Source organism: Trachypithecus francoisi, unplaced genomic scaffold (assembly GCF_009764315.1).
Source record: "Trachypithecus francoisi isolate TF-2019V2 unplaced genomic scaffold, Tfra_2.0 Contig01579, whole genome shotgun sequence".
Taxonomy (NCBI): domain Eukaryota; kingdom Metazoa; phylum Chordata; class Mammalia; order Primates; family Cercopithecidae; genus Trachypithecus; species Trachypithecus francoisi.
In genome coordinates, this window is record NW_022681442.1 from 30,762,727 (window position 1) to 30,789,710 (window position 26,984).

The window sequence follows — 26,984 nt, forward strand, 5'->3', positions numbered from 1 at the left end:
CTTTGTCTTAAAAAATAAAAAAAATAAAAAAAATAAAGGCAAAACTCTGTCTTCTCTATTAAGAAAGAAAGAAAGAAAAAAAAAAAATGATGGGAAGGTGGAGTACCTGGAGTACCTGGACAGGCCAGGGAAGTTCCATGCACTCCCATCCCCATACCTTGCGCAGTGTATCTCTTCCATTTGGCTGTTCTTGAGTTGTACCTTTTACAGCAAACCAATAATAGTAAGTAAACTGCTTTCCTGAGTTCTGTGAGCCATTCTAGCATATTACTGAACATAAAGGGGAGGAGGACTGTAGGAACTCCCGATTTACAGCTAGTTGTTTAGAAGAACGGGAAGTCCAGACTTGTGATTCCATATGAAGTGGTGGCAGTCTTGTGGGATTCAGTCCTTAACCTGTGGGCTCTGTGCTAACTCTGGGTAATTAGAACTAGAATTGCATTAAACTGTAGGACATCTAGTTGGTGTCTACAGGGAACTGGAGAAATGACAATGTGTAGAAAACCTATACATTTGATGTCAGAAGTGTTGTGAATGTAGAAGCCCTCCTACCTCTTTTTTTTTTTTACCCTTTATCACTCCCCCTTCACCTTTAATACAAATGGTAGTATATTATATACCTTTGTACCTTCCTTTTCTCACTCAGCAATGTATCTTGGAGATATTTCCACAGCTACATGTGAAGAACTTATTTTTTAAAATAACTGCTTAGTACTTCTTTGCGCCCTTCTAGTTGTATAACCTTGGGCAAGTTACTTAACCTCTCCGTGCCTACCTTACTTGTAAAATGGAAATGAAAACCTTACTAGTATTTGTAGTAACTACTAAGTGAGGTACTATGTGAATGAAGCCCTTAGAACAGAGTCTGGCACACAGCAAACACTATATAAGGGCTAGCCATTATGATGTGGAGGGACAGCAGGCAGACCAATTTGATTAGAAAGCTGACAACAAAACAGAAAACAGGTCAGGGTAAAATCGTAAAGTCTTAAATATAGGGTATAAAGGTTTGAGAATAGTAGAGAGTGAGAAAGGCCCTGGAGGAAAGATTTTTTGCCAGGCTAGGCAGGAAAAGAGAATCTGAATTAGATTGACACAGGAAATGAAAAGGGACGAATAGATACGACATAGGTGGAGGAAAAGGAACGTAGGGATGTGATAATTGAAGGGATACAGAATTGAAGGTTAGAATGTATTTAGACTTAAATTTTAAGTCTATGTACCTAGCAGAATAATGGTCAAGAAAAGAACTGTACTAGTATCCTTTAATATCTGAATTTTCTCTACCTAAATATTTACTCTGACGATCTGCAAACATTTTCACTCTACATCTACTATTTGTATAGATAACTTGCCATGATAAATATGCATATACACACCGGCAAAAATGGGTAAGCTGTGAGTCCTGGTTAAAAAAAGAACAGTGATGGCCAGGTGCAGTGGCTCATGCCTATAATCCCAGCACTTTGGGAGGTCAAGGTGTTAGGATTGCTTGAGCCCAAGATTTTGAGACCAGCCTAGGCAACATAGCCAGATCCATTCTCTATAAAAAAATTTAAAAACATTGGCCAGGCATGGTGGTGTGTGTCTGTAGTGCCAGGGTACTCAGGAAGCTGAGGTAGGAGGGCCACTTGAGCTCAGGAGTTCGAGGGTGCAATGACCCATAACCGTGTCACTGCACTCCAGCCTCAGTGACAGACCAAGACCTCATCTTGTGGAAGGAGGGAAGGGGAAGGGGAAGGGGAAGGGGAAGGAGAAGGGGGGGAAGAAGGGGGGGAAACGAGGGAAGTGAGGGAAGGGAGGGAAGGGGAAAGGAGAGAAGGGAGGGAAGGAAGGAAGGAAGGGAAGGAAGGGAGGCAAGGGAGGGACGGAGGGGAAGGAAGGGAAGAAAAGAAAAGAAAGAAAAGAAAGAGAACAGTGAGTGGGGTAGTATCTTAACAAGTTCAAGCCAGGCAGTGGCTCATGCCTGTAATCCCAGCAGTTTGGGAAGCTGAGGCCAGGGGATCGTCTTAGCTCAGGAGTTCCAGACCAGCCTGGGCAACATGGCAAAACCCCGTCTCCACAAAAAATAAAAAAATATTAGCTGGGCGTGGTGGTGAGTACCTGTGGTCTCAACTACTCGGGAGGCTGAGGTGGGAAGATCACTTGAGCCTGGGAGGCAGAGGTTGCTGTGAGCTGAAATTGTGTCACTGCACTCCAGCCTGCACAACAAAGCAAGACCCTGTCTCAAACAAACACACACACACACACATACACACAATTTCCAGACTCATGCTCATGTTGTTTAAACAGGCATTTTGTTACACAGCACTCATTCCTTCACCAGATCACTTGTGTTAAGTTTGTGCCCACCTTTACTCACCACTATACAATAACAGTGGTGGTGACTATAGCCACCACCGTTTATTTCCACTACTGTACATGCTCACTACAGTAAGAAAAATTCAAATTGTTGTACACAACCTACAAAATTACCACACACTACTGAGTTCATTAAATGTTAAATAATAAAGTAGCAGTATGTTAAATGTTTATATTATGCAGAAATATGTGGTAACTTTTAAAATGTAAGTGTTTAAGAACATTCTTGTAATATTTAGGGGAAATAGTTGGGATTTTTGGATGGGCTGGATAAACATTATTTTTCCTATTTAAAGTGATGAAACATAGTCTCTAGCTGAAATGTTGCTATCCAATATATTTTCAGATACAGATTACATCTGAGTAACCAGGGATCCTATACGGAGTGGAAACAGAATTTTCATAATGTTTAAGTGAATATATTCAACTTTTTCCTCTTTTACTTCCTTTACCTTTCCATTTTTATTCCTTTTTCTGTGATCAGTCTATTCATTTCCTCTGCCCATTTTTCTAATAGGTATTGATCTTTTTCTTATTGACTTGAAATTAATACTTTGTCTGTAACCAGTTTCCTTTTTTTTTTTTTTAAGATGGAGTCTCACTCTGTCGCCCAGGGTGGAGTAAAGTGGTGTGATCTTGGCTCACTGCAGCCTCCGCCACCCAGGTTCAAGCGATTCTCCTGCCTCAGCCTCCCAAGTAGCTGGGACTAAAGGTGCGTGCCACTACACCCAGCTAACTTTTTTGTATTTTTAGTAAAGACCCGGTTTCATCATGTTGGTAAGGCTGTTCTCAAACTCCTGACCTCAAGTGATCTGTCTGCCTTGGGCTCCCAAAGTGTTGGGCTTACAGGCATGAGCCACTGTGCCTGGCCCCCATCCTTTTTTTTTTTTTTTTTTTAAAGACAAGGTCTCAATCTGTCACCCAGGCTGTAGTACTGTGTGTGATCACAGCTCGCTGCAACTTCCAATTCCCAGCGTCAAGTGATTCTCCCGCCTTGGCCTCCCCAAGTGTTGGCATTACAGGTATAAGCCACCACACCCAGCCCAGTGTATCTTTTAACTAGTTACACTTCACATATTTGAAGGTTATTCATTTCTGTTTATTATTTTTATACCCAGACACCCACACCAAATTTTCTTAGCTATTTGTCATAGTTTTTCACCCAAGTCTTAGGCTTCTATGTCTAGATTAACTCACATCTACAAATAATCTTTCAGCAACTCCTTTCCAATTTTTGTATCTCTTGTTTTTTGTCTCTTGTCTAATTACTCTGGCCAATACTTCCACCAAAACAATGTTAAATAACAACGGAAAGTCTTGTAAAAAGAAAACAAAACTTTTATGAGAATATTCCTATTGTTTGCCTGCTAAACATGATGATGGCTTTTAGATTAAGACAGATGTTAAGAATGTATCTAATTCAAGATTGATCTCAACTTTGAGAGACCTTTTTAAAAATCAGAAATAAATATTAAACTTTAGCTATAATTATAGGTAAGTTGTATGAAATGGTATTTTTGGAGTTAATTATGATGAGAAAACTTACACTAGATAGTCTTCATTAAAGTCTGGCTGAAGATTCTCCAGGGGAAACAAAGATCTAAAATCAATCCCCATATTGAAAAACACAGCTGCTATATCAGACAATGATGGGATCCAGGGCCAAACTGGTGAGTCACTGAAGGTATCTAATTAACAGAAGAAAACATTTCATTCTAAATCTGTGGTCTATAAACCCACATTTGCAAGGTGACAGTCTGCATGTGAAACATAAATAATTACAATGGTTTTATACAAATGACAGCTGCGAATTTTATGCTAACAATATAGTTATAGGTTGAGCATAGGAATTATAGATTCCCAAATAAAATGAAGAAAATGACATAAAGAAAATATCTGAGAGTGATGGATAAAAGGGTGTAACTCAGAAGGAAGTAACACGTTTTAAAATGGCTGGAAATACCACTGGTAAAATCCCAACTATCAATAACACAGGAAGATTTTTTATCATCTTCATTACCTTTATAGTCCCAATCCCCAACACAGATGAAACAGGTAAACCACCATGCTTCTTTTATTTTTAAGGGCTCTCAAAGATGAGAAAGCAAATGTTACACCTTTGCAGTGGATGCTTTCAATATGCCTTACTGTATTATCAGTATAATATTGCTGCTTACCAATAAGCCAATTAAACTTAGTTGGCTAAGTAAGTTTGGAACCATTTCCACTTCTCAAGCAAAGTAAGCCATGATTTGGTAAATAGTAGGTGAGGGTTTCCACTTGCAAGATCTTATACTCTTTTCTCAATGCAAGTAGGAAAATTCAGATACTCATTGTTTAACTGAAGTTCCATTTCATTATTAAAGACTTTTGAGGTCGGGTGAGGTGGCTCATGCCTGTAATCCTAGCACTTTGGGAGTCTGAGGCGGGTAGATTGCCTGAGCTCAGGAGTTTGAGACCAGCCTGGGCAGCATGGTGAAACCCCGTCTCTACTAAAATACAAAACAATTAGCCGGGTGTAGTGGTATGTGCCTGTGGTCCCAGCTACTCAGGAGGCTGAGGCATGAGAATTGCTTGAACCAGGAAGGTGGAAGTTGCAGTGCTGAGATTGCGTCACTGCACGTTAGCCTGGGCAACAGCAAGATTCTGTCTCAAAAAAACAAAAAAATGACTTTTGATTAGAAAAATAATTTTGTATTGTATATTTCCAAATATACTAACATTTAGCAATATGAAAGATACCGTGTAAATAGCAACCAATAATACACACTGTAAATTGCAGTAAGTTGATATACTTACCATTTCTAATAGTTATTTCCATCAATGTACTTAAAATCTGCACTGACACAATACAGTCTGTATGAACTGACATCATCTGTCAAAAGCAGAGAAATGACAGGGTATTAAGAAGAAAGAAAACACAAACATTCATTATTTGCTAGGCACATATAAAGTTGTTTTATGTGGGCCAGGCGCAGCTGTTCATGCCTGTAATCCCAGCACTTTGTGAGGCTAAGGCGGGCGGATACCTTGAGCTTAGGAGTTTGAGACCAGCCTGTGCAAGATGGCGAAACCCTATCTCTACAAAAAATACAAAAATTAGCCAGGTGTGGTGGCGCACACCTGTAGTGGAGGATTGGTTGAGACCAGGAGGTGGAGGTTGCAGTGAGCCACGATCGTATCACAAAAATAAAAAATAAAATAAAGGCATTTTATGTGCATTTAATACTAATGATAGCCTTGTGAAGTGGTACTCATTACACATATGAGCAAATAGGTTTCAGAGAGATTAAATATTCTGCCCAACTGATATAAATGATATGTGGAGAAGGTGGAATTTAATTCTAAAGTCAGAGCTCTTTACATTCTAACATGCTGTTTTTGATTTTTACAACTTTCATTTATAATTAGATAAATAAAACATTTGAAACTATCAAAAAATGTCTTTTTAGTAAACAGCATGACGTGAAACCAAAAGACCACAAAGGAAAAGGCTGCAGGCAAAAATCAAACCACAAATTAAGAAGATACGAATATACAAAATAATATACCAACATAGTTTTTCAAAGATGCTCAATATCACTAGCTCAAAGAGATGTAATAAAAACAGTAAGATATCACTGATTGGCCAGGCCCGGTGGCTCACGTCTGTAATCCCAGCACTTTGGGAGGCCAAGGTGGGTGGGTCACGAGGTCAGGAGATCGAGACCATCCTAGCTAACATGGTGAAACCCCGTCTCTACTAAAAATACAAAAAAAATTAGCCGGGTGGTGGCGGGCACCTGTAGTCCCAGCTACTCGGGAGGCTGAGGCAGGAGAATGGAGTGAACCCAGGAGGTGGAGCTTGCAGTGAGATGGCGCCACTGCACTCCAGCCTGGGCGACTGAGCAAGACTCCGTCTCAACAACAAAAAAAAAGATGTCACTGATTGACTTCTAAATTGGCAATGATCAAGAATATTGATAATACCCTGCATTCATAGGAGTACTAGAAAGGAAGAAAGTAGTCTTATGCCTCATGTGAGTGCAATTTGGTTAAAACTTTTAAACTAGGGCCAGCTGCAGTGTCTCACACCTGCAATCTCAGCACGTTGGAAGGCTGCAGTGGGAGGATTATTTGAGCCCAGGAGTTCAAGACTGGTCTGAGCAACATGGCAAGACCCCACCTCTACAAAAAATTTTTTTAAATTAGCTGGGTGTGGTGGTGCATGCCTATAGTCCCAGCTACTTGAGGGGCTGAGGTGGAAGGATCACTTGAACTCAGGAGGCTGAGGCTGCAGTGAGCAGTGATTCACACCACTGCACTCCAGCCTGCGTGGCAGAGCAAGACCCTGTCTCAAAAAAAAAAAAAAAAAAGGCCCAAAAAATCCAAAACAACTAATTGGTAATATTTATGCGAAGTTATTATTTTATACTTTCACCCAGTTAGGCTTTTTACGTACACGAATTTAGATGCAAATAGCATGCCTGTAATGCCTTTTTTTTTTTTTTTTTTTTTTTGAGACGGAGTCTCACTCTGTCGCCCAGGCTGGAGTGCAGTGGCCGGATCTCAGCTCACTGCAAGCTCCGCCTCCCAGGTTTACGCCATTCTCCCGCCTCAGCCTCCCGAGTAGCTGGGACTACAGGCGCCCACCACCTCGCCCGGCTAGTTTTTTGTAATTTTTTTGTAGAGACGGGGTTTCACCGTGTTAGCCAGGATGGTCTCGATCTCCTGACCTCGTGATCCGCCCGTCTCGGCCTCCCAAAGTGCTGGGATTACAGGCTTGAGCCACCGCGCCCGGCCTGTAATGCCTTTTTACATACAGGAATTTAGAGACAAATAATATATCTCTGTTTTTTTTTGAGACGGAGTCTCACTCTGTCGCCCAGGCTGAAGTGCAGTGGTGCAACCTCGGCTGACTGCAACCTGTGCTTCCCAGGTTCAGATGATTCTCGTGCCTCCTCCTCCTAAGTAGTTGGGTCTACAGGCCTGTGCCACCATTAGGCTACCTAATTTTTTTTTTGAGACGGAGTCTCGCTCTGTCGCCCAGACTGGAGTGCAGTGGCCGGATCTCGGCTCACTGCAAGCTCCGCCTCCTGGGTTCACGCCATTCTCCTGCCTCAGCCTCCCGAGTAGCTGGGACTACAGGAGCCCGCCACCGCACCCAGCTAGTTTTTTTGTATTTTTTAGTGGAGATGGGGTTTCACCGTGTTAGTCAGGATGGTCTCGATCTCCTGACCTCGTGATCCGCCCGTCTCGGCCTCCCAAAGTGCTGGGATTACAGGCTTGAGCCACCGCGCCCGGCCAGGCTAGCTAATTTTTGTATTTTCAGTAGAGACGGGGTTTCTCCATGTTAATCAGGCTGGTCTTGAACTTCTGGCCTGAAGTGATCCACCCATCTCAGCCTCCCAAAGTGCTGGGATTACAGGCTTGAGCCTAACCTCTGATATAACCTTTTTTTTTTTTTGAGATGGAGTCTCGCACTGTCACCCAGGCTGGAGTGCAGTGGCGCAATCTTGGCTCACTGCAATCTCCGCCTCCTAGGTTCAAGTGATTCTCCTGCCTCAGTCTCCCAAGTAGCTGGGATTACAGGCACCCACCACCATGCCTGGATAATTTTTTGTATTTTCAGTAGAGACTGGGTTTCACTATATTGGCCAGGGTGGTCTCAAACTCCTGACCTCGGCATCCACCTGCCTTCACCTTCCAAAGTGCTGGGATTACAGACGTTGAGTCACCACGCCCGGCCTGACACTTTACAAGACAATTTTTTGGGAACAAAAATCTCAAGTTTAAAAATTTTAAAAATCATTTAACAAGGTAATTTTATAGTGGATTTGTAGAGGAACACATACTGTATTTCTATTGTTATCTTTTTCATTTGCTTAGAAGCCATAGATTGTAATACATTTAAATTTAAAGTGCAGCCAGGTGCAGTGGCTCACGTCTGTAATCCCAGCACTCTGGGAGCCTGAGGCGGGCAGATCATGAGGTCAGGAGATGGAGACCATCCTGACTAACATGGTGAAACACCGTCTCTACTAAAAATATTAAAAAAAAAAAATTAACCGGGCCGTGGTGGCAGGCGCTTGTAGTCCCAGCTACCTGGGAGGCTGAGACAGGAGAATGGCATAAACTCGGGAGGCAGAGGTTGCAGTGAGGCGAGATTGCACCACTGCACTCCAGCCCAGCCTGGACAACAGAGTGAGACTCCATCTCAAAAAAAAAAGAAAAAAAAAAAGATTTAAAATGTAAGGGGTTGCCAGGTGCAGTGGCTCACACCTGTAATCCCAGCACTTTGGGAGGCCGAGGCAGGCAGATCACTTGAGGTCACGAGTTCGAGAGCAGCCTGGCCGTCATGGTGAAACCGCGTCTCTACTAAAAATACAAAAAAAAAAAAAATTAGCCTGGCGTGGTAGTGGGCGCCTGTAATCCCAGCTACTTGAGAGGCTGAGGCAGAAGAATCGCTTGAATCTCAGATGTAGAGGTTGCAGTGAGCCGAGATTGTGCCACTGCGGCACTTCAGCCTGGGAGATCAAGCGAGACTCTGTCTTAAAAATAAATAAATAAAATAAAATAAAATAAAAATGTAAAGAGTAACCTGAACTCTACTTTCAATCAGTCATATGGCCTGTCATTTTGAACACAATCTATGTGGAAAAAAACTTCTGCTATGATGTTTGTGCTGTTAAGCTCTGCCACTAGGAGGCAACACCATTCACAAACATGTTACACATAGGATAAGGTTTCTAACAGTCTTTTTGTGGTGGGTGAAAAATTCCAGGGTGGGAAGTAAATGTGTAAAGGAGTATATACAGCAATCTAATGTCTATCAGTTGAGACTGAGTTAAATAAATCATGGTATAGCCTAACAAAGGAATACTATGAAGCCAATGAAAAGGACAACATATCAATACTCTGAGATGAAATGCTCAATAATTTACTGCTATCTGAAATAAACAAGTTATAAGACATATTCACATGTTCTGTTTATGTTAAGTTACACGGCAATTTTTGAATGCAGAGAATACCCTAGAAAACACTGACCAAAATGTAACAGCTCCAGAAATTAGGACTTGGGAGGAGTTCAGCCTTCTTATTCTAATGAAAAAAAATTTAAATTGTTCACTCAAAACAGATTCTGACAGAAACTTCTTTTTAAAAATATTTCAGGCTGGGTGTGGTGGCTCACACCTGTAGTCCCAGAACTTTGGGAGGCTGAGGTGGGGGGATCACTTAAGGCCAGGAATTCGAGGCCAGCCTGGCCAACATGGTGAAACCCCGTCTCTACTAAAAATACAAAACTTAGCCAGGTGTGGTGGCACAGGCCTGTAATCCCAGCTACTTGAGAGGCTGAGGCAGGAGAATCGCTTGAACCCAGGAGGTGGAAGTTGCAGTGAGCAGAGATCACACCACTGCACTACAGCCTGGGTGACCGAGTGAGACTGTCTCTCAAAAATAAACAAACAAACAAACAAATAACAAATAAATAAATAAATAAATTTTAATCTCCTTTCCATTTCACTCGAAATTTTCACAATCAAACCTGAATTCCTTTTGAAAATCGTTAAAAAAAAAGTTCTAACCTTTTTCTGGTCTACTACATCTAGATATTCATGATAAAATCACAAAAATGCAAGGATTTTAATTACATGTTAACAATTACACTTACAAAATACTAGTTAGGAGTATAGCATTAAAATGAATTGACATAATTTCTAAAAACTACTTACAAGTTGGTAAAGCCTCCCACGATGAAAATGGACTTGGAATCAAAAAAGGAGAAATGAGACAAAGTGTCTTACACAGAGAAAGTGTTTAATGAATGATTAGTCTGGTTTTCAGAAAATAAATATGAAATTTATTTAAAAACTGCTTAAATGAAGGGATGCTTGTATGTCATAATTAGGGTTTGAATGGCTATAACGATGGACCCACATCAACAAGAGGCAAATTAACATAGATAAATGCAAAGTCTTACTCAGAGGTTTAAGAAACGATATATACAATTAGAGAATAATGAAGCCCCGGCATAACAGTAAATGAAGTTTTTCTTTTTTTTTTTGAGATGGGGTCTTGCTCTGTTGCCCAGGCTGGAGTACAGTGCATGAATAGTTTTGAACTGTAATAAGTAGAAATTTGTAGGTTTCTTCAGATAGGCAAGAGTCTCACTGAAAACTGCTGGTAAGACAGACCTTATCTGGAGCATGTGTCCACGTATTTTCAGTGGAGGCAGTGAGGGAACACTTCAGGAGTGACATTGACAAGCTACTCCTTTACTTGGATCTTGCCTTAACAGCAAGACCTTCAACTACTTTACACTTTAAAAAAGCAAACTTTCTCTCTCACCCTGGTACTCTCTGTATCCACCTTACCCTACATTTTCTTCATAGCACTTATCATCCGACATAATACACTTATAAATGTGTACACACACACTTGTTTATTGTCTGTCTCCTCTATATTAACATGTGGGCTTCATGAGATCAGAGACACTGATTTTTTCATTGCTGTTCTCTCCAGTGCCTGACACAGCTGGCACTCAAAATGCCAACTATATAAAATAATGAATGAAAGGCTGTATTGGAATATCTCTCCAGTTCTCACCAAATACGAGATTTCTTGACGCTATCATAAAACCCAGAGTAGAACTCCATGTTTTCCCACTTTTCACTTTATATATAATAGCTGCAGTTCTTTGATACCACTGATACTTTTTTCCTTTTTGTTATAGGATTTCCGGGGCAAACACTCACTTATTGTAAAGGACTCTTTTATACTACGATTCCTTTTTCCTGAATGTATATTTTTCACACATTTAGGATTTTATTAAAGTGGAATACTCAGTAACCTGAGAATAACTTTTTTTTTTTTTTTTAAACAGATGTGGTCTTGCTATGTTACCCAGGCTGGTCTTGAACTAGCAATCCTCCTGCCTTGGTATCTCAAAGTGCTAGAATTACAGGCATGAGCCACTGCCAAGAATAACTTGTCATTCATAATCATTCTTGCCTTTGGAAGAAGGATAATTCCAATCTAACTGGGTAGTTACTATAGCACTCATTGATATAGAAGCTATTATACAGGAAAAAGCCCCTTCCATGCTCTCCCATACAAATGTTTTTTTTTTTTTTTGGAGACAGAGTCTCACTCTGTCCCCCAGGCTGGAGTGCAATGGTGCGATCTTGGCTCACTGTGAACTTCACCTCCTGGGTTCAAGCAATTCTCCTGCCTCAGCCTCCTGAGTAGCTGGGATTACAGGTGCTCACTATCACACCTGGCTAATTTTTGTATTTTTAGTAGAGACAGGGTTTCACCATGTTGACCAGGCTGATCTCCAACTCCTGACCTCGTGATCCGCCCGCCTCGGCCTCCCAAAGTGCTGGGATTACAGGCCTTAGCCACTGCGCCCAGGTGATACAAATGTCAAGAGTAAGAAACTTCTACATTAATCTGCATGAAGGTCCAAAGTATCTAGAGTAATACCAGGACTCTATACATAGCATCAATGATACCACTGATATTTAAAAAGTTACCAATTGAATTAACTTTGTGGAATTATCATATCTTAAATTTATGATAATTATTTAAGTGGATTTAAGTGTTAAATATGAATGGGGAAAAGAGTCAGTTGGATTTGCATCCAAAAAAACCGTATATACGAATGGGGAAATATTAGTATACAATTAAAATTCTGAAAATGTATACAGGTACCACCATAAACATGAAAAAAAAGTTAAAAAGAAATTTAGGTATGTAAGCATTAGACAATCCCTTCTAAAACTAACTATAATAGTGATTTATCACTGTGATGAAGGGTTCAGGTACAACTAACACTGACTGTCCTGTACAACTATCTACACTATCACTTCCTTTATAATCTCTTTACATTGACTCTTTTTGCCACAGCCTAAGTCACTGACATCATGGATGTGCTACATTAATTTTTTTCTGCAGTAATGTACAAATAAAATTATATTTAAAAGTTTTTGATTTGAAAATATAGTAGGAGGCAACTATAACCCTCCAAAGATTCCTCTTACCCGAAATAGCCACTTTAACACAGGGACAGGACACTGGACATAGTGATAAGCAGATGTAAGGAAACCTTGTGTTGTCAAAAAAATCTGATCTGTTTTTCCCGATCTGAAAAAATAAAGTAAAATCAACATGACTATTAACTTCATGGCAAAATACTTCTACTATCACCACCACCACCACCACCACCACCACATCTGACATAATCAGAGAAATGAGCAAGCAAATCGTCTTCAGTCCATGGAGGTGGACTCTACACAAATATGGATGAGTTACTCATAAAACAAATTTAATTGATGCCCTAAAGCTGATCCAATCTGTTGGCTAGGCTCCATATTTAACTGGTAGACAAAGCTATATTTGCTGGTAGTGTTGAGAGACAGCCTATCAAGTCTCAGACTGGGGAAATACTTTAAAAAATTGGCAGCAAAACTGATGTGATCTCTCTAGAGCTGAGATATCGTGCACTGAGAGAAATTAGATCAGTTTGGGCATTGTGGTGGAGATTACTAGCTGCACATCCCAGCATCTATTTTTGCCTCTCTTCTTGGTAACTGAACCCTGATTTGTAGCTGCGAACACTAGCTGCCTGAAATAAACATCACTCTCTGGCTTCCCTTGTGGCCAAGTGTGGCCATATTGACTAAGTTCTATTCAACTAACTTGGAGTGTGTGGAAATGCTGTGTGGAATTTCTGGGAATTTGAACTAAAGGCTGGAGCTCTAATAGCACCCGAAGCTAGGTGCTAAGAATGCTGGAGAAGAAAGATTATATGGTAAAACTGGCACTCCAGCCCTGGACTTGCTACTTTTATACTTCTTTCAAATACACTTCTTGTTTAAACCACTATTATTTTGACAGTCACTGTTATTATATACTGATCTTAATCCTAATTAATAAAGGCATGTGATGTGTCAAATAACTATCCTACACTGCTTCGTATAATTAAAGAAGAAAACATAAAGATCACTAGTAATAAGAGGATTAGGAAACTTAATAGGTCATAATAGAAATTAACCTTTAGAAGATTATATGAGTCAGAAGTGTTTTAGAGTAACTTTTTATACATATAAAAGTAAAATGTCTATTTTTCTACTTACTTAAGAATAAGTTTTTCTACAGCACTTTGTCCAATAAAACCAGAGTCTCTTAAATCCAAGGTATACTGATTGAAAATTTTTCCAGAATTGAGGAAATTAAATATTTCTTCACCTGGATGATGATCAGGAATAGCATCAATTGTAACTGAAAATTTCTTTAGAAATTCCCTGAAACATAAAAACAAGTCAATCAATACCAAATTGTTACACTACATATACTTTTGTATTTAAAAGCTGGGTGCAAAGAAAACTATTTTTTAAACCAATGTTAATCCCAAATTAGAAGACAAGCATGAGAAAAGTATGCTTTGCTTCTTCTACTTTTTGTAGCTGTTAGTCAAAAGCCACTAAATGTGTCTACCTGAAAAGAAACAATAACCAGGAGGAAAGATAAAAGATGAAACTTGGTCCTAACATTTGCCTTTCAAACCCATCACAGATAGATTAGAAACCTATCATAAATTATTCACTAACAGTCATCGATGGCCCATTTATTTTACAAAAAAAAACAAAAAAATGTAAAAACTTTAATAGGGTAAAATACATTATGAAAAATGCTATACCTGTGCTCTTCTAAGAGGCCATCCTCATCATCTGTACTGTCTTCTTCTCCAATTCTGATTGGGGATTTAATGCCTCGGCCTTGCCTTATGTCTTCTTGTAGTTGCTTCTGCAGTTCATCTAGCCTGAGAATTGGAAAGAATGTTATAACAGTTTACTCTAAGAATATTAAAAAACAGTCTTTAGTTTATATCTAAAAGCAGCACAAAGAAAACCCTTATTAAGTACCCTGGTATATGACAAATTTTATTATACTATAGGTCAAATTATGTCTCCCAAATACATCATGATGTACAATTTTCATGAAAACAGATATATTTTAGGGGCTAGGTTTTTACCCAGTTACCAGTGTGGCATTAGAATAGTGTTCCATTGTATAAAAGACTTGAGGATTTCCATAAAGCTAGAACTTCAAGAATGATCTGTCCAAATCACTTACAGAATGGGAAAAAAATCCCTGGTAAGTTAACTATGCTTTCTAGCAGTAGTTGTCACTGTCATCATCATCACAACACCTAACACTTACCAAGCACTTAATATGTGACAGGCACTGTACTAAGGGCTTTATATATTAATTCTTTTAACCCTCACAACAACCCCATGTAGTAGTTTATACACCTTTTATAGACAAGAAAACTGACATTAGAAAAGCAAAGTAACTTGCAAGAGCTTGTAATGCAAGGATGTGGGATTCATAGCCAGAGAATCTAGCTCCAGAGTCCTTGCTTTATACTGCCTCTCCAAGATGAAGTTATTTTAAACAAGGTTCTTACCCCAGCCACAAACAGTGGATACATACAGCTGAAGAGTAAATAACTAGTAAATGTACTGTTCTATCATTTCAGAAAAGGGTCAATCATTCGATTAAACTAGTACCCCTATCTTTCATTTGTGAAGTGCTCGATTTTAAAGGAGGAACTTCAGATTCCATATCACAGATCACAAGAATTCGTGAAATATTTAAAGAATTTTACAATACAGACAAGTTCTCTAATTAAATTCAGAAAGGAGGAAGCTTTTGAACTACTAATCATCTGAAAAATTCCTAAAGTTAGTTACTTGGTTATCAAGTTTGAGATATGTAGCACATACCAACTTCTATGTAATCAAGTCAGCTAAGCTGTTAGTGAAGTTCTCCAGGGTATGTTCAAGGACACTCCTTGAATTAACAAGGAATATATTTTTCCCCTCTTACTAGCAAAACCTATCCATAATGAGTCATGTAAATTTCATTAAGATCATTACGATCCTCAACTTTTTGATCTCTCTCTCTCTCTCTCATGTGTGTGTGTGGCAGGCGGGCGGGGGGAGCGGTGTTCATCATCATTCTAAACTTTTTCCTCAAAAGAGTAACTTGATAGAAATATTGCAGAAAATTCTACCTGTGTGAACCCCCCCACCCACCAAACAACCCAATTAAAAACAGGCAAAGAATCTGAAAAGACATTTCTCTACTTGTATAACAAATGGCCAATAAGCACATGAAAATATATTAACATCATTAGTCATTAGGGAAGGCAAACCAAACAATAAGGAGGTACCACTTTACTATTAGGATGGCTATTATCAAAACAAACAAACAAAAAACATAGAAAAAATAATGTGTTGGCAAAGATGTGGAGAAACTGGAACCCTTCTTCACTGTTGGCGCAGATGTGCAATGGTGCAGCCATTGTGGAAAACAGTGTGGTGGTACCTCAAAAAATTAAATGGAATTACCATATAATCCAGTAAGTCCACTTATGTGTATATATGCCCAACAAAATTTAAAGGAGAGACCTGAAGAGAGATTTGTATACCCATGTTCATAGCAGCATTATTCACAGTAGCCAAAAAGTAGAAGCAATCCAAAGGTCCACTGACAGATGACTAAAGAAAATGTGTTATAGACATAATACAATGGAATTATCAGCTTTAAAAAAAATGGAAATTCTGACACATGCTACAATATGAATGAACTCTGAAGACACTGCCCTAAATGAAATAAGACAGTCATAAAAGGACAAATAAAATACCACTTACATGAGGTACCTAAAACAGTCAATTTCATAGAGACAAAGTAGAAGGGTAGTTGCTGAGGGTGGGAGGAAGGGGAGAATGGGGAGTTATTGTTTAATGGATATGGAGTTCAGTTTGGAACGATGAAAAAGTTCTGAAGCTAGATGGTGGTAATGGTTGCACAACATATAAATGTATTTAATGCCACTGAACTATACATGTAAAAACAGTTAAAATGGTAAAATTTTATATGTATTTTCCATTTAAAAAAACACAAAAAATTCTACCCACGCTTTCGATCTAGAATTTCAGCTATCAGATGCTAGTTGTAATAAACAGAAAGGAATTTATATTATTAGTTAGTCCAGTATACTATAAAAACCTGGATCTTTTGAGCTAGTCTATGAAGAAGAGAGCCCGTCTTATTCCTTTTTTTTTCTTTTTTTTGAGAGGGGGTCTTATTCTGTCACCCAGACTGGAGTGCAGTGACTCAATCACAGCTCACTGCAGCCTTGACCTCCTTGGGCTCAGATGATCCTCCCACCTCAGCCTGTTGAGTAGCTAGGACCAGAGGCATGTGGCACCATGACTGGCTAATTTTTGTATTTTTTGTAGAGATGGGGTTTCACCATGTTGCCCAGGCTGGTCTCAAACTCCTGGGCTCAAGAGATCCGCTTGCCTTGGCCTCCTAAAGTATTGGATTACAGGCATGAGCCACCATACCAGGCCTCTTTTTTTCATTTGAGACTGGGTCTCACTCTGCCACCCAGGCTGGAGTGAAGTGGCGCCATCACGGCTCACCACAGCCTTGAACTCCTGGGCTCAAGTAATCTTGTCTGGGTCTCCCAAAGTGCTGTGATTACAGGCACGAGCCACTGCGTCCAGCCAACATATCTTATTCTAACACAGTTGACAACAGAGTCCGAAATGCATGCTAATTTCTCACGATTTTTTTAAAAAGGTAAATTAAAAGTAAGCCACACAAACAAGCAGAATGTTAAATTTAGCAAAATTAATCTTTATGCTAACGAACCTTTGTGTGTCTTCCATTTCCTTCACTAGACGCTCTAAGGTATTTGTGTAAGTTCCAGGATGAACATGTTCCTAAAACAAGAAAATTTAGAAATACTTTACAACATGTCTTAGTAGAAGAACTGGAATGTTTTAAGTAATTAAGGGTATGGAAGACTATTTTCTATTTCAATAATCTGGGCCAGGATAAAACCTTTCTTAAAGGATAATTTTCACCATCATGCTTTAAATTCAGTATTTTGCACTGCAGACAAATTGATTTTACTACCTATTAGGAAAGGCAGTACTTATAAAACCCTGCTAACTTTGAGATGTGACTGCAAACACTCAAGGACTCTGTGGCTACCCTGTCTTTACTTTTAAATTCTATTTTAGTAGAATCAAACTACTAATTTTTAGGTGTTACCATGGAATATTAACACCTTCCCCACCAAATTTTACAGACATCTTAGAATTTAATTCAGCTTATTCCCAAGATAGAATGAAGCACTTTATAAATAAAATTGCACACCACAATCAACAACATTTCTACACTCTACCTTCATTTACAGATGTGGTCTCCAAAGCAGGGGGTGTGCAAGGTGATCCATTGGGGTGCAGGAAGAAAATAATAGAACTTCTATTTATATGGAACTTCTATAGAGACTCCAGTAGAACTTAGTCTATAGTAACTTCTACGTAATTTCTATAGGAAAATACTTATTTTTCTCTTCTTCCTTTTAAATTCTGTTTTTGCATATGCTTTAGAAAGTACACAGTATCATAGTGGTACATATAATCTAAAGGTATACATATATGTTGGGGTACATGCTCAAAAATTGTTTTTACTAATAAAAGTGTGTGTGATCAAAAGAGTTTGGAGACCACTGACTTAACAGTAATAAAACTAAAGATATGAAAACTCATTTACCAAACAAGAATTATTCCATTTTCAGTCCAATTATAACACTAAATTTTAAAGTAAGTTCCAATAATCCACCCCTTTCACTAATCATCTTTCCCTCTTCAAGTAAAGATAAATGTCACAGAACTACTTACTGTGTAGTCTGATGACTGAGATCTAAGCCCCTTAGAAAGAGCAGGAGGCTTTCCTGTAGTTGCAGGAGTCTGATTGAAGTTCAAAGCCATTATTTCTTCCAGTGACTTTAATGTTTCCTCTTCCTCATCACTGTCTAGGTTGTAACCTAAACTTTCTTCATCACTATCAAAATCACCCCTTAGTTTTCGTTTCAGTGCACTGCTACCTGCATTGGAATTTCCTGAACTCTCTCTTTCTGAAGGGGCTTTATCTGAAGGTGCTGCAGGGCTTGGGACACATGGCACAACTTCCAAAGCAGCAGGGGGAGACTTTGTAGGAGTGCCATATTCTGAGCGCAAAGGTCCCCCAGAAATTTTCCCTGAAGATACATTAGAATCAGCCTTATTAGTCTTTGCTTTGTGTTCCTTGTGTTTGGTGGATTCTGTAGAATGCCCAGAACATTCTTTAGATGAGGAACGCTCTTTATCTCTTTTAGAAACTGGAAGAGTACAATTTTTAGCATTTAATGGTACTAGAGAGGAACCAGCACTTGGAACATGGGAAAGTAAAGGTAGTTTTGTCTCCTTCTCCTTTGTCATGGAGCTACTGGTTTTATTTTTCTGAGGGTTGCTAGCTTTTTTAATTGCAGACTTTTCCTGAGGTAAAGGTAAGTGGGGTTTCTGCATCTTAGTCTCCTTGGCACCTGCCACTCGGATTTGGTCACTATTCCTGGTAGAATGGTGGCTAGAATTTGAAGGTGCTAAGCCTGCAGAAGAGCGATCAGTTTCATCATTCGGTTCCTTGGATATATCTTCTAAGCGTAACACATCACCAGGTGTCTTCAGTGCAATATGTTTTATAAATTTTTCTTTCTGATGTGGTCCATCAGGACGCTTCTCAAGGAAGGACTCTTTTGCTTTTGGTATCATAGATTCTCTTGTGCTTTTCAGATCTGAGTCCACAGAGTTCCTTTTTCTTTTTTCAGGGAATTTATTCTGCTTAGAGCCTGCTAAAATTTAATTTTTCTTAGATTAGTGAAAAATATACTTTCCAACTTTAATAAAGTTTATTCAGTGAGTGTCTAGAACACCCTAATGAAATGTTTAAAATTCTAAGTATTAAGGCTGAGATTAGTCACCATGTATGGAATGCAGAAAAAGAGTTAATGTTATTTATCAACTGGATAAATACTGGTGTCCAAGAAATTTAAAGCTAATGACAAATGCTCATTTTTAATTCCAAAGCTATGAAAAGTTTACCACCTTAACAGAATTAAAGATGCCACTCCCTAAAACAAACGACTGTATATTGGTACCAAGTTAAGGATTCCATAGGCACTTTTGGAAATTCTTTTAGACCTAGGATTACCTCGTTGCAGAAATGTAACACTTCTACATTTAAATGTATAGTACTTTAAAACACATATAGGATAAGCAGTTGAAGGCAGATAAATGTTAATCTCTCATTAAAAAAAAAAAAAAAATCACAGTCTGTCCCAGCGCAGTATGACTGGTGTACTTACAAAAGAGAAAATTTGGAGACAAAGACAGACACGCACAGAGGGAATACAAAGTGAAAATACACAAGGAAAAGATGCTGTGTGACTGGAGTGATGTAGCTGTAAGTCAAGAAATGCCAAAGATTTGGCCGGGCGCGGTGGCTCAAGCCTGTAATCCCAGCACTTTGGGAGGCCGAGACGGGCGGATCACGAGGTCAGGAGATCGAGACCATCTTGGCTAACATGGTGAAACCCCGTCTCTACTAAAAATACAAAAACTAGCCGGGCGAGGTGGCGGGCGCCTGTAGTCCCAGCTACTCGGGAGGCTGAGGCAGGGGAATGGCGTAAACCCGGGAGGCGGAGCTTGCAGTGAGCTGAGATCTGGCCACTGCGCTCCAGTCCGGGCGACAGAGCAAGACTCCGCCTCAAAAAAAAAAAAAAAAAAAAAAAAAAAAAAAAAAAAAAAAGAAATGCCAAAGATTGCAGGCAAACGCCAGAGGCTAGAAGAGGTAAGGAAGTATTCTTCCCTAGAGTTGCCACAGACATCATGGCCCTATTGATATTCTGATTTTAAACTTCTAGCTTCTAGAACTGTGAAACAATACTTTGCTGTCTTAAGCCACCCTGGTTTTGGCACTTTGTTATGGCAGCCCTAGGAAACTAATATAAGCCATGTTTATTATAGCCCCATCCTGAAGTACTTTAATAACCACATACATTTGAATGAACCAGTTTTTAAAAATTCATATTGTGGGCTGAGTGCGGTGGGCCAAACCTGTAATCCCAGCATTTTGGGAGGCTGAGGTGGGCAGATCACTTGAGGTCAGGAGTTTGAGACCAGCCTGGCCAACACGGCGAAACCCTGTCTCTACTGAAAATACAAAAATTAGCCCAGCATGGTGGTGAGTGCCTGTACTCCCAGCTACTTGGGAGGCCAACACAGGAGAATCGCTTGAACCTGGGAGGTGGAGGTTGCACTGAGCTGAGATGGCGCCACTGCACGCCAGCCTGAGCAACAGAGCAAAACTCCATTAAAAAAAAAAAAAAAATTCACTTTAACCTGATGCAGTGGTATGTGCCTATATAGTCCCAGCTACTCAGGAGGCTGAGGTAGTAAGATAACTTGAGCCCAGGAGTTCAAGACCACCCTAAGTACCAAAGCAAGACTTCACCTCAAAAAAACAAAACAACAACAACAAAAAATCCAAAACATTCACTATTTATACAATCAGTTATCCCCACACCAGATTTCCCTAAATCAGATTTTCTGCACATGGACAGATGTCTCCACTCCCCAAGAGTTTGCTTGAAAAATCCAAAATGGCTAGGCATAGTGGCTCATGCCTGTAATACCAGAACTTTGGGAGGCCAAGGTGGGAGTTCATGAGCTCAGGCGAAACCCTGCCTCTACAAAAAGTACAACCCCATCAATCCCTTCTCTACTCAAAAAATTTCTTATCTTTTGGCCATGTCCAGTGGCTCATGCTTATAATCCCAGCACTTTGGGAGGCTGAGGCAGGAGGATCACTTGAGCTCAGGACTTTGAGATCAGCTTAGGCAACACGGTGAAACACTGTCTCTACAAAAACTACAAAAATTAGCCGGGTGCAGTGGCATGTGCCTGTAGTCCCATCTACTTGGGAGGCTGAGGTGGGAGGACTGCTTGAGCCCCGTAAGGTTACAGTGTGCTATAATTGTGCCTGGGCACCAGAGTGAGACCTTGTGTCAAAATAAGTAAAATAAAATAAAGTCCCCCAAAACCAAACTTGAGAGTTAGGCAATTATGATTTGGATAACTTGACCAATATATAATCTGAAAAATTCAATTTATAAAAATTAATTAATTAACAAATGCCCTTATCTCTGTTCTTTTACAGATATCTCCCATTACTCGAGGAAATCATTCCATCCCATTCAGTTTTCTGGGGTTAAATGTCTTATAAAAAAGGACAGGGGTCACAGGATGAGAAATTAAATGACTAAACAAAAGAGAAGATTTGGGGTACTGATTACCGTTAAGTATGAGATTACAAAAAATGAGCTACAGAGCTGCCAGTTTGAGTTTTGTTCCACTTTTCTAGAGAAGTCAGATAATTTAAATATAGCTAGAAATGAGGAGAAATTCCTGCTTTGCTCAGGAATTATCCAGGGTTGATCCAGGAGACAAACACTGTTTGTAGAAGATGTTTAGGATAAGTCAGCTTATTACAAGGTTTCATCATCTAGAATTAGAGAAAAGTGAATTGGTACTGTAGGTAGGATCCCTTTTAGTAAGCTCTTCAGGTCAGGTGATTAATTGCAAAATGTTCATAATTATTTTTGTATCCTTTGTTCAGCCTGTAGAGAATATTTGTTTCACAACTTTTCAAATATTTCAAATATACTAATACATAAAATATTCATATAAGAGAGAGATTGAGTTGGTAAAAAGAAAGGAGGCTGGGCATGGTGGCTCACCCCCATAATCCCAGCACTTTGGGAGGCTGAGGCAGGAGGATTGCTTGAGCCCAGGAGTTCAATGCTGCGAGTGAGTTATAATCGCACCACTGCACTCCAGCCTAGGAAACAGTGAGACTCCATCTTAAGCAAAAGGAGAAATCCAATGGCCATTAATAGGTGATTGGTTATTTTTATTTTTTTATTTTTTTGAGACGGAGTCTCACTTTGTCGCCCAGGCTGGAGTGCAGTGGCCGGATCTCAGCTCACTGCAAGCTCCGCCTGGCCGGTTTACGCCATTCTCCTGCCTCAGCCTCCCGAGTAGCTGGGACTACAGGCGCCCGCCACCTCGCCCGGCTAGTTTTTTTGTATTTTTTAGTAGAGACGGGGTTTCACCATGTTAGCCAGGATGGTCTCGATCTCCTGACCTCGTGATCCGCCCGTCTCGGCCTCCCAAAGTGCTGGGATTACAGGCGTGAGCCACCGCGCTCGGCCAGGTGATTGGTTATTAATCAGTTATGAAATGTACGAGCAACGGATTAAATTTCACGTCAGAATTCAGCCAAAAGACAGGGCTCTAGAAGACCAAAGGGCCAAATGCCTATGCTAACATTACTTCTGAAATCCCTGAACTTGTATGTGATTAATGATTGCGTGATTACGTACATCACCATGACAATTGATAAGTGTATTAACAAGATGAACAAGACATACCATTTGGATTTTTATTTTTATTTTTTATTTTTTGAGACTGAGTCTTGCTCTGTCACCCAGGCTGGAGTGCAGTGGCACCATCTCAGCTCACTGCAACCTCCGCTGCCTTCCAGGTTCAAGCAATTTTCCTGCCTTGGCCTCCTGAGTAGCTGGGATTATAGGAATGGGCACCGTGCCCAGCTAATTTTTGTATTTTTAGTAGAGACGAGGTTTCACCATGTTGGCCAGGCTGGTCTTGAACTCCTGACCTCAGGTCAGGTGATCCACCTGCATCAGCCTCCCAAAGTGCTGGGATTACAGGCATGAACCACCATGCCTGGCCTGGATTTTTAATAACTTTGCCATCAGAGACAATAAGCATTCTTCATGCTTTCTAGAGTGAAATATCCCCTTGTCCTTTATATGCTGAAATTCTGTTGATGTTAGTCAACTGAAGTATAAATGTATATTTATTAAGAGTATAATGCTATAATTATTAGTGATTATGAAATACATGCAGAAATATTAGTAATAAAAACGTAAGTGAAGGCAACCATCATAAGTCAGCCTCTGAAAATATGTAGAAAGCATCTTTTCCAAGCAGTACTCAAAAACTTTGCCAGGTGGGATTATATAAATCAAACTACTTTGGCCACCATGAATGAAATTTGCAAATCCAGGAAATCAAAAGTTTTTAAAATCTTAAGTCAGAGAAAAAAGAAAAGGAATAATGTGGTAGCCACACCACCAGCAGCAGCCCCTTATATAAAATAATATTTTGTTCTTCCATTAACTTTGGTGCAAAGTGATCATGTATTTAGTATTAAAAATGTGCAATACAGTGAGTGAAGAAGCAATCTCCTGGCTGAGAAATTCCTGTTCTTGTACAATAATGTCAAAATTCATTAAAATTTGGTCATAAAATCAGCAACATTATAAAAATTAAATAAACAAAAAACACATAAAACTTTAGATTTATTCCTGTATCCTAGAAGTTCCTTCTATGATGGTAAAATATGGTTTTAGCCTTGGCTGAAGATTGATTTTACTAGTTGAGGGTGCTTGGTCAAAACGCAATGTACCTCTAAAATATAAATAAAATGAAGGAGTAGATGAAACCTGAAGGAGGAGTTAGAATTGTCTTTCTGTACTTCTGCTTTTCCATCTCTAAAAGTAAACCACCATAATAAAGTTATAAAGTTTAAATGAATTAAAAGCACATAAAATGGCATAGCACACAGTAGGTACTCAATGAAAGTCAGCTATTATTATGTCCAATGTATCTTACTGAATGTGGGAATCTGCCTGTTTTTCAAAATGTATAATCATATCAGGAAGAAAATCTGATACACTAGACTATTAACTGTTGTTAGTTATGGAGACCTTTCATTTCTTGTTGCAAACTTCTGCAGTGTTTGTGCTTGAATCTTCTATTTTCTAGTTTTAAAAAATGATAAAATGTACTGAATTAACAGTAGGCTTATTATTATTATTTTTTCAATCATTAGATGCTAAAAGTACAAACTAATGTCATGTAGATATCCTTGAAATTTAACATTAAAAAGGGATCCTTGTATTTGAAATATTAGAGAACACTGCTTTTTATCACGGTAACAGTTTCAACCTTATACAAAGCATCTTCAACATAATACCAAGACCTCAGTCTACAATTCCAAGATTATGAGATTATGTTTCCTTGATGTAGCCAAGGATTCAAAAGGAGACAACACTGAATACCAGTATGAGATACATACTGTTAGGAACTCCTGAAGAAGGCAGAGAAGATTCAAGACAGATTACAAATTATACATACTAGGTCAGGCATGGTGGCTCATACCTGTAATCCTAGCACTTTGGGAGGCCGAGGCAGGAGAATCACTTGAGCCCAGGAGTTTGAGACCATCCTGGGCAACATGGCGAAACCTCGTCTCTACAAAAATACAAGAAATTAACCAGGCATAGTGGCCTACATCTGTAGTCCCAGCTACTCAGCAAGCTGAGGTAGGAGAATCATGTGAACCCAGGAGGTCAAGGCTTGCAGTGAGTCGTGATGATGCCACTGCATCCCATTCTGGGTGACAAAGAATAAGACCCTGTCTCAAAAACAAACCCAAATCTTAAGTACTGGATTCAGGGACTATTCTTTTTTTATTATGATTTTACCAAACTCTTAAGTAATATGAGACACTGAATTCATCCCCAAGAAGGGAACTGCATATTTAAACAAATTTGTTTTAAAAAGCAGTGCCATTAAAATGGAAATTTATTTAGAAATTCATAAATTTAATTTTGATTCTACCTGAAGTAGGTTCCCATGAATCAGAAGAAGATCTTTTTCTTGAGAGATGTTCATTTTCCTATGAGCACAATGAGATAAAATTAATTAAGTGTTGGGAACAGCAAAGAATGTGAAGGCATTCTTCCTAACATTTAAACACAGATTTCTAGATTGAATAATTGGAGGCAAAGCCTAATGTCTATAATAAAATAAAGATCTTAAGGTTTTTATCATAAAAATTAAGGGCATTTGTATCATAAAAATGGAAAAATATCATAAAAATGAAGTCAGTTTTCATAATGCTGATTTATGTCAATAATTCAAGAATAATATTATATTAGAACAGTGTATTTTTGAGATAAGGTCTCGCTCTGTCACCCAGGCTGGAGTCACCCAGGCTGGAGTGCAAGCTCACTGCAACCTTAATCTCCTGGGCTCAAGCGAGCCTCCCACCTTAGCCTCCTAAGTAGCTAGGACAACAGGCACATGCCACCATGACTGGTTATTTATTTATTTATTTTCAGTAGAGCCAAGGTCTCGCTATGTTGCTCCGGCTGGTCTCAAACTCCTGAGCTCAAGCAATCCTTCCACCTAGGCCTCCTAAAGCGCAGGAAGCAGAAGGATCACTTGAGGGTAGCGGTTCAAGGCCAGCCTGGGCAGTATAGGGAGACCCTGTCTCTACAAAAAAATACAAAAATTAGTCAAATATGGTGGCACGTACCCGTAGTCTCAGCTACTTGGGAAGCTGAGGTGAGAGCATCATTTGAGCCCAGGAGTTTGAGACTGCAATGAGACATGATCATGCCACAGCACTCCAGCATGAGTGACAGAGCAAGACTGTTTACAAATAAACAAATAAGACTATACTTGCCTTAAAAAAAAGAATGCTTACTTTTCTGACTAAAAAAGATCCTTGCTCCTGGTCTGAAAAAACTATAGATAAGAAACACTGCTTTACTGAGTTCGATGAAGGGCAACTGGAGGAAACCTAATGAAACCAGCTTCTACACAAACTGTGCATAAATATTTCCTTCAGGAAAGACATCAACGTGATGTAACAACTCTTAAATACTTTTAAATTTAGTATTCTAAATATGATATAGCAGTAGCAATGGTAATTCAATAATTCTTACACATACCACATTTGACAGATTGTTCTTTCCAGGTACGACATCATTCTGTTTACTTTGTTCCTGCCTTGGTTTATATTTTCTTTCTATACTAGAAGATTTTAAGGAAAGATTGCTTGCTTCTGAGAAAGAATTTTCGGAGTTGATTCTCTGCTCCATTTGCTCCTTTCTCAACCTCTTTAGTTCTCGTTCTCTGCAGTAAGAAGCTAGTGACAACTGGAATTTAGCTCCCAGCGGGCTTTCTCCCGGGTGGTGCCTGGACAGGCTGCTCCTGCTGCTATGACTTCTGGAGCTGTTCTTGAAGATGTCAGCTTCTGCTACTGTGGTCTGCTTTTTGGAGTCTGCATTGGTTTTGCCTCGATCTCTATCATTCTTCTCACTATTTTCATGAATGAATAGTGACTTCCTTCTTTCTGGGGATCGATGTTTTTTCTTTAGTGACTTCATCTCCTTTGGCAAGCGATATGAAGAAGGAACATAGATATTTGTTCCTTTGGCTAAATATTTGGAGGCTAGTGACACACAAGGCCGACGTGACTCATGTATACCATGATCTGCATGATGCTCTTTAACACCTTTCATGAAAGCTTCTATAATAGGGCTCTTTTCTGGTGGCACCCTTTTGGGTTTAGATTTTTTTGGTGAGGATAGTTTCCTTTCAAACTGCTCTGTCCCAGTGATAGACAATCTACTTCCTCCATATTTGATGTTTGATTTTTGTGGTGAATCCAACATGTGTCTCTCTAAATAGCCAATTAAAACACATACAAATTGCATGTTACTAAAAGTAAAATATTTAACATTTCTCTAAATTATTAATGTTTAAAATATAAACTATACGAATGTTACCACAAAAATTTTC

The 26,984-nt window shown here is 39.3% G+C and overlaps 1 protein-coding gene across 3 annotated transcripts in view; it reads right to left on the bottom strand.

The window, feature by feature from the left end:
- SLF2 (SMC5-SMC6 complex localization factor 2) overlaps positions 1 to 26,984 on the bottom strand; it is a 55,150-nt gene that overhangs the window by 24,290 nt on the left and 3,876 nt on the right. For 2 of the 3 annotated variants that reach the window (XM_033185366.1, XM_033185363.1), the window contains exons 3-11: positions 26,132 to 26,865; positions 25,014 to 25,071; positions 18,108 to 19,096; positions 17,071 to 17,141; positions 14,042 to 14,164; positions 13,479 to 13,646; positions 12,384 to 12,486; positions 5,161 to 5,236; positions 3,908 to 4,049 (exon numbers count right to left, since the gene is read on the bottom strand). In XM_033185366.1, coding sequence (XP_033041257.1) covers positions 3,908 to 4,049; positions 5,161 to 5,236; positions 12,384 to 12,486; positions 13,479 to 13,646; positions 14,042 to 14,164; positions 17,071 to 17,141; positions 18,108 to 19,096; positions 25,014 to 25,071; positions 26,132 to 26,865 — 2,464 coding nt within the window. The remainder of the gene's footprint in view (positions 1 to 3,907; positions 4,050 to 5,160; positions 5,237 to 12,383; positions 12,487 to 13,478; positions 13,647 to 14,041; positions 14,165 to 17,070; positions 17,142 to 18,107; positions 19,097 to 25,013; positions 25,072 to 26,131; positions 26,866 to 26,984) is intronic. The other variant, XM_033185372.1, reaches the window with a different exon arrangement.